This window comes from Ascidiella aspersa, chromosome 9, assembly GCF_963924565.1.
Source record: "Ascidiella aspersa chromosome 9, kaAscAspe10.2, whole genome shotgun sequence".
In the NCBI taxonomy this organism is placed as follows: Eukaryota; Metazoa; Chordata; class Ascidiacea; order Phlebobranchia; family Ascidiidae; genus Ascidiella; species Ascidiella aspersa.
In genome coordinates, this window is record NC_139455.1 from 7,382,019 (window position 1) to 7,390,415 (window position 8,397).

At 35.4% G+C, this 8,397-nt stretch overlaps 1 protein-coding gene across 1 annotated transcript; it reads left to right on the plus strand.

Moving 5' to 3' along the window:
* The first annotated feature begins 269 nt into the window (after positions 1-269).
* Positions 270-6,872, plus strand: LOC146132145 (cytosolic 5'-nucleotidase 3-like). Its single transcript, XM_083396801.1, has 7 exons — positions 270-495; positions 1,734-1,803; positions 1,993-2,125; positions 4,290-4,379; positions 4,518-4,680; positions 5,305-5,505; positions 6,236-6,872. The coding sequence occupies exons 1-7, from the start codon at positions 334-336 to the stop codon at positions 6,347-6,349; spliced, it is 933 nt and encodes a 310-aa protein (XP_083252927.1). The 5' UTR covers positions 270-333; the 3' UTR covers positions 6,350-6,872.
* Positions 6,873-8,397: the final 1,525 nt, after the last annotated feature.

Here is an 8,397-nt window from a genome sequence, read left to right on the forward strand (position 1 = left end):
TTGGCCCAAAGCACAACCGGTCGTCAACGTGGATTGCGAATTACTTCATTGCAGTGAGAGTTCAACTTAAAACACGTGTGTTTTATGACCCTGTATTTTATTATCATTTTATTTTCATTTTAACAATTAAACTAACATTTAGTTACCACTATTAAACTTTGCCAGCCTCAGAATTGGGTCTTTCCCTGTAAAATTTTGAGAGAAAAAAGTGGCAAGATTTAAAAAAAACGCAGAAAATCGTTTGTTTTGTGGTCGTCGTTGCAGCCGAATGATTCACGCAGTATTCAATACTTGTTTCCAACGCATTTTGTATTGCTGTAGTATAGCTGTTACATGAGAACGCAATTTTGTCAACTTTTTAAATCGGCCAGATTTTACTTACGTTACACAAAAAAGATGGACATTTTGTCGAAGCCTAATATCCACATGAAAGATGAATCGCTGGTTTACCAGAAGATCAAAGCTCTTGTTGACGGCGGGCCAGGCTCTTTGCAGGTTCGTCTGTTCGGAAATCTTCATAATAATATTTGTCAAACTAAGCAACTGTTTGGGGCGCTGGTTAAGAATCATACCACAACTCACATTATTTGTTTGGGTTAGGGTGCTAGTTAGTTTTTGGTGAGGGTGGGTCAATTATTATTAAATTAATATTGCTTAACCCACCCAAACCCAGATGCTAAGCAGCACCCTAACCTAAATACTGTGCGTTGATTTAATAATTGTTTCAACGCTGTGGTAGGTATATAGACCAGCGCCCTGTTTAGCTCTAGTTCTTATGTACATATAACTGTAACTAACTATACTTGAAAATTTTATAATAACATGTCTTTTGTTGTAATCTTATAACTTTGTTGTCTTCCATTATAACAGTGGTTTCCAATCCGATTTCTTTCCAAGATCTTGCCCAAATCCATTGTCATTCAGTGCAAAATGTGGCCGCCTAGTGAATTTACAATTTAAATAGCTGCTTTTAATGTATATATTGTCCTATTTTGGCATTGGATTTCGGCCCTAAAAATATTTGGCGACCATAATTAGTGAAATGCATTCTGGGTTGCAAAATTTTAAGCTTAGGGGTGTTGAATGTCAATATATATTTTAGAAATTATTTAGAATTCTAATTTTTGCTTTATTGAAAAGCTTTTACATACAATTGTATTTGTATGGGTATGACTTGAGTGCAATATATAAACAAATATTTACTTTCATCAGGCATAATTGATGTTATAAGTCTAGCAGTTTTACCTATCATATGTGTGTGCAGTGTGCACCAGGTTGGAAAGTAAGGCCTGCTCTGGGGGTAAATCCCCGCACAGTTTTTCGCTCAGCCGCGGTCATAGCCACACATTTCATGTAAAATCAACGTTAAATGCGATCAGCCGGAAAAGTTCGCTCAAACGCGCAAAACTTTCGTCGCTCTAAATTTTCAGTGTAGTACTCCATTTGCAGCTGTGCAAATATTGCAAATAACGTTATTACAGCCGTGCAAATTTTGGCAGAAATATTATTTCAGCCGCGCAATTTCAAGCTGCAAAATCATCTCCCCCGCGCAAAATCCAAAGTTTCCAATCTGGTGTTTGCAGTAATGATGCAATGATTTATTAAGTACAAATTAAAGTCAATTTTATGTTAATCATCTATATAACCAAATGCCATGTAACTAATGAACTGCATAACTTCTTGTCTTCAAATAGAACTTAAATTTTTTTATTCTTGTTTTACTTTTTCATTAGGTTATCAGTGACTTTGACATGACATTAAGTCGATATTCCTACAACAACAAAAGATGCCCCAGTTGCCATGGTAAGCTATTGATAAGCATCATGCATTCCCTAAAAAAACATTTTTTAAAGTTATCAAGTTGAAAAGATCTCTTTATATTGAATGTTTGCTGCATTTTTAAGTTTTATTAAATGCCTTTAAAGTGATATACATATTTTCAATTCTTTAGGTCTTAAACCTTTGTATTAAAGCTAAATTTTGATTTTGTAGGAATTTTGGAATCATCTTTGGTCATGCCGCAAAGCTCAAGGGAAAAATTATGGGATCTCAAAACAAAGTATTACGCAATTGAAATAGATCACAGTATGACAACGGAGGAAAAAATACCTCACATGATTGAATGGTGAGCGTATTCATTTGTAGTGAGCTACCATTATCAAGGAAAACGAACAGTTTTCAACTGAAATTAAACTTTTGAGAACAATTGCCTATATCAGTGGTCGGCAAGCTTTTTTGGCGTGGCCCAAAGTACTCTTTTTAGAGCTATTAAAGGCCCACTACAAAAACCTACTACGAAAACAGTGGCGGTTTTAGGATATTTTTTTAAGGTGAAGTATTACACGGTGCCTTGATGACCAAAACAACAGTCATGCCATAATGTAAAACATAGTATGAAATGACAAATATATGTGCAAAGGGCGGAAAATTTTGCGTTTACAAAAATATAGTTCAGGTAGGCTGCTCAGGACCACATTTGGCACAATGGGAACCACGCTGAGACTAGGGTTGGGCATTTGACCGGTCAAATAAAATCCGGTCAATTGACCGGTCAAATACTCGTCAAATAGGTCAAATATTGGTCAAATACTATACACACTATCAAAATGCAATTAAAGTTAAAAATAAACCTTGATTTTAACTTTAAATAAGTATATGAACATTTTGGCTTATGTACAATAGTTTACAAAACAAAAACAATTAGTTTTTGATTATCAATAAGAATTTTTGCAAAACCATGCCCATCTTGCAAGCAATACTATAGCAGTATTGTAGTAACTTTTACCATTACTACAACCACCAAGTAAAGCCAACAAGTTTATTAACCAAATTTTACAACAAATAAATGCATCAGTAAAAAAGATTGTGGTATACCCAGTGGTGGGAAACATTTTTATTGTTAGCAGTTTCTATCGAAAAAGTCACATTTTAAACCGGTCCTGTTACAAAAAGTCTTATTTTTAGGCAGTGAACAGATAATTTTTAGATATACGACAGAACTTCGTTTTATGAAGACAACCTCTTCTTTTCCTATCACATTCTTATAAACCAAACTATCTAACAACCTATTCTTGAGATTAAAGTAGTTGCAAAAACTGGGTGCAACCCCAGGTTCCAGCAAATGGTGCGAACTAGCTGAATCCCATCACTGCTATATAACAGCCACATTAAAAAGCAGAGTTTTTTACTTGTACTTATGACGTAGCAATTCAATTTTCAGACAAACAATCACAAAAGAAAAAAAATAATTATAAAAAATTAACACAATGTATAACTTTTACTTGAGAACTTAACCACTGCACATTATGAAAAAAACAAACACGTGAGCTACTTGGATCTCAAAATTCGGTGTATCAGATAAGATGCAAAAATCTATTGGCAGTAACCAGTAATGCTAACCGGTTCGCTGATCTCATAAAATTTTGTAAGGCGGGTCTATAGAACCGGCTTAATCCCACCACTGGAACTAGTGTTTTCTTTTATGACAAACGCGATTCATGATATATGTGTACTTATTCTAAACAAAATAAATCTACTTTGCTATTACAAACACTTTGTGATTACCACAGAACCTGTGTTTGCATCAGGTAAACCCTACCATTTTATATTTGAATTCTTTAAAAAAGTTACAATCAAGATTATTTAAAACTCAAATCACAAAGCAACTCTTAAAAAAGTATTTGACCGGTTAAATAAAGTGTGGTCAATTGACTGTATTTGACCAGTCAATTGACAGGCTTGCCAACCCTAGCTGAGACAATATAAAATTCTAAGCCACATGTACAACAAATGAAATGCAAATGAGTGTACAACTATAAATGCAAATGAATGTACGGCAATTAATGTAAGTGTATCATGCGGCCCACAACTTTATGATAACACTAATATATTCAAAAATGACTCGCCGCCCACTAAAAATGGATCTGCGGCCCACAGTTTGCCGACCACTGTCCTATATATTAACCCAAAGCTGTAAACCAGTTTTGTTTGGTGAAATATTATTAAACTTTAGGTAGATTGTTTAGCATTGATTCAGAGACAAAGTGAAATGCAGTTCTATCAATTTACTGACAATATTTTTATTACTATTTTGTTTATTGCACCGCTCCGAACAAAAATCAGTCAGCAAAGGTCTAAAAGAGCGGTGCGCTTCTCAAGCTTTTATGAAAAAAAAAAATTTTTAGAACTTTTATCGTCGGCATTATGTGTTCTGTTGGAGGGCAAGATTCTGTTGTTAATACACATACTAAGCTTATTTTGTTTATCTTAATAATTGTAATTGTTTTTAGGTGGAGTAAAGCACATGCTGTAATGAGTTTGTCAAATATTGAGTTTGAACACATACAAGAAGCAGTCACAGCATCTGATGCCAGGCTAAAGTATGACTCGTTTTTTACAGTTTACTGCCATTTGAAATGTTTTTTTTTTGTTTACCAATTTTAGCTTGTTTTAAGTGTTTCTTTGAGCTAGATTATATATTTTAATTGTCACATGTCTGAATATATATATGTACAAAGGGATGGCTGCGATGAGCTGTTTTCTGAACTCAACGACCTATCAATCCCTCTCTTGATATTTTCTGCTGGAGTCGGCGACGTGTTAAAAGAGGTTATCAAGCAGAAGTCGACTTTTTACCCAAACATGAAAATCGTTGCCAACTTTTTGAATTTTGATAAAAATGTGAGTTTTTCTCAAGTATTGTTTTGCTACTTTACACCTATATAACTAATGTAGGAACAATACCGTATTTTGAATGTTCTTACCAAATGTTCAAACTGCTTAAAATAAAAATATGCATAAATAACGACAACAATAACAGGAACATGCAAATCTGTAAATTTTTTTATAATTTTTTTGAGGAACAAAAAGTAGCTTGTTAAAAAATGATCAAGGTTCTCCCACAATGGTGTTTAAACAGGGGCAGAGAAAACAATGCATCAAGGACGAGGTTGCAAGATTATAAGTCAGAGAAAAATTTCAAGTGTACATCAACAAAAAGAAATCGTTTTAGCATGGTAGATGATAAAATAGCAACAGAAGTGCAATAATTATAGCCTGATATATGCTGTAAATAATGTTGAAACAAATATGCCCTGTTTTTGCTTCTAGCAATTCGTTTCATGAAACTACATATTCAAATTAGTACACTTAACTTGCAACATTTGTAAAAAGGGTTATGAAGAAAGTGACAATAGATTGAAACGTACAAAACATTTGCCTGCTTTAATAGACCATACTACTGGTCATGCAAGTTATAGCCCGTCGGCCCAGGTCGAAACATTTTAAGTTCCTTTGTTTCCCCAGGGTCACATGAACGGCCTTAAAGGTGACCTGATCCACGTGTTCAACAAGAACGAAGGGGCGCTTTGTCACTCGGAGTACTTCAACAAGATTCGCCACCGGCACAACATTCTGCTGCTCGGCGATTCAATGGGCGACCTTCAAATGGCCGACGGGGTCGAGGATATGTCGACTTGCCTCAAAATCGGATACCTCAACCATAAAGTAAATTGCCTTTAAGCCGCGACAGACTGATCGATCATGAAGCAATTTGGCTTCAAACCTCAGCGGTTTTTATAACTTCCGACAGACTCTTGAAAAGTGCGGTTTCATAAATGTGCTCTACTGCGACTCAATTGTTTTCGTTATCGTTCCCCCCAGCACTGCATAAGTTTATTTAGTCTAAAGAATTAACCCACCAGAACCGAATCACTGAAATAAGCACGTTGCCACTCACTTAATGATTTGATCAAAATTTAGTTTTGGCTTTTTAGTTTTATTACTTTTTTCACCCTTATTTATTTAGTCTTTACTTGACTTGCTATGCTTAGTGCACCCGACAGTAAGTATATCTTACACCAAGATAAGTGACCCTCATCAAAAGGGTCACTGAACCCAGATACTTTTAGGCGTTTTCGAATGTCAACAGCGACGGCCATGTCTTTAGGGTATATTTTTCCGTTCCCTATGTTCATGCGTGATAAGTGCCCTGTTTTCCATATTCTTAGGCCTTCAGTTCACACTCAAACAAGTTAAAGGTCACCGAGCTTTATATGCAACGTAAACAAATAAGTGTTGTTTTTATAAACAAAAAACTTTGTTATGCTAACAACGAGCAACCTCGCCTCTTTAGGTCTAACTTCAAATTCATGCGTTACAATTAATTATCTTTTATATATAGCCCTTTAGGTTTTCGCCAAGCCAGTTAAAAGTCTGGTTGTGTTATTTTTTCCAGGTTGACGTTCTGCTAGACAGCTACCTCGACGCTTGGGATATTGTGCTTGTGGATGACCACACCATGGATGTTACCAACGCCATCCTGTCTCTTATAAAAGGCCCTAAAACCTAATGCATCTTATAAAACCGCTTCACCGTACCTCACACAATTTGCTGCTCCTGTTAAAGTGTTTGGTGTTGGAGCTTCTTCGATCATTTTGCCTGCTGAGCGTTTCATTTAGTGATAAAAAGTTATTTTGTCGTTGACACGCGTTTTTAGCAAAACGTTTCCGAATTTTATTGGATTGTATGCCTGATAGGTTTAACCAAACGCTATCTATAAACTAAATATGCTATTTGCTATGTCGAACACTGCCCGATCTATTTCTGCTGTGTATACTGTCTGCCATTGGTTTGGTTTCTGCATATTAGTAATTGTAGTTGCCAAGATTTGTGGTGCCATTTTGGTTGTGCGCCTGTTCTATTTCGTAGAACTATTGGTTATGTATCAAAGGAACGTTTATTATGGTGGTAAAAACGGGATATCTCTGCAAAGAAAACTGTGAAATGTGAAAACACTATTTCAGGACAGGACAATTTTATTCCAACCTAGTGTGCATCCTATTAACATATTTAGACACAATGTCACGAATGCTATGCACAAAAATATCCGCTTTTCACGCACAAGAGAATTTTTACTCATTAAAAATAGACAAGTGTAGCAGATTACATCACAAAGACCGATCAGCAGTTGCAGACATTGGATAAATTAACTCGTGCTTGTTAGAAGCAAAATTAAGAATATTGTTGGACAAAAGCCCAAACCGCAAAGGGTATACTAAATATATTTCAAACAAGTTGAGCCAAATTACCATAGCATTTTTAATTTAGCGTAACTTTCTTTTAACACAAAATGTTTTCTATTAATTATACTGTAACCAAAATAAAGCTGAATTAAGATTTATGTAGGACGAAAACCCAAACCGGAAAGGATATACACAATATATTTCAAAGTTAAGCCAAATAACCATAGCTTTTTTAATTTGGCCTAACACTTTTTTAAAGCAAAATGTTTTATATTTATTCTTAGGAAACTGTAACCAAAATTAAGCTAAATAATTTGGCTAAAAGCTGGCTTCTTTTAAAGTCCTAGAGCAAAACATAATAATCGGCCAATTCCACAAAAATGTGAAAGATATAATTAACCGCTAGACGATGCAAAAGAGCAAAAACGGTACTTTTCTGTCCAGCGTCGCGTTACAGCAAAGCACAATAGCGCGGCGTGCGCTCAAGTGCTGTTCCAAATTGCTTTTCAAAAGGGTCGCTTTTGTATAAGGTAAAAACGTTAAGAATGTAAGTACGTTGTTGTGGCCTGTTAGCGCCGAAACATGGTGCTGAGATTTGTTGTAGACTTGAAATTCCAGGTACCTGGCTGGCGCGACTAATTACTTAACTGTTTCGTTAGCCGTTCGGCCAAAAGTGAAACTAAGATTGGAGGCGGGAACATATATTTAAAGGTGCCGAACTTACAACAATGATTGTGTAACTGTTAATAGAGTTTGACACAGGTTTAGAGCTAAATTTGTGGTTCAGAAAGACAGTTACTTTTGTAATAGGAAATGTCTGCAAGGTCAGTTTTACTTGGAGACCTATGATATGAATCAATACGGTTTTAGCATGGCAAAATGACAACTGTATGTTATTGTTAGTGTATCTGAAGTGCTCTTTTGTATTTGTTAGCCCAGCATTATAACAAGTTGTTCTAAAACGAAGCAAGTTGTGTATATGTAAAACTAAATTTCATACAATTGAAGCTTTCTTGTATAATTGAATTGTTATACCAGTTTCACAATCCAGATTGTTTAGATAAACCTTGTTAGCTGCAAGGCTAATGGTCGATTGTTGCCTAACAACGGTATAAAAATCTTGTACCGATTGATTGCGACGTGCATTGTAATCCCCTCCATTGCTCTTTATCGTCAGGCACACGATTAGTATTTGTATCGCGTTTCATTAATCGATCAAAAGCAAGTATAATGTAGCGATCAGCGACCGCCTAAATCCATTTGTAAATTACGCGTTCAATCATTAATTTTTTACCAATGAATACTCCGTGGAGAATAAACAGCAAGTTCATTTACATGTTTATGCTGCGCTTACAATTTTTTTTAAACGGGAACC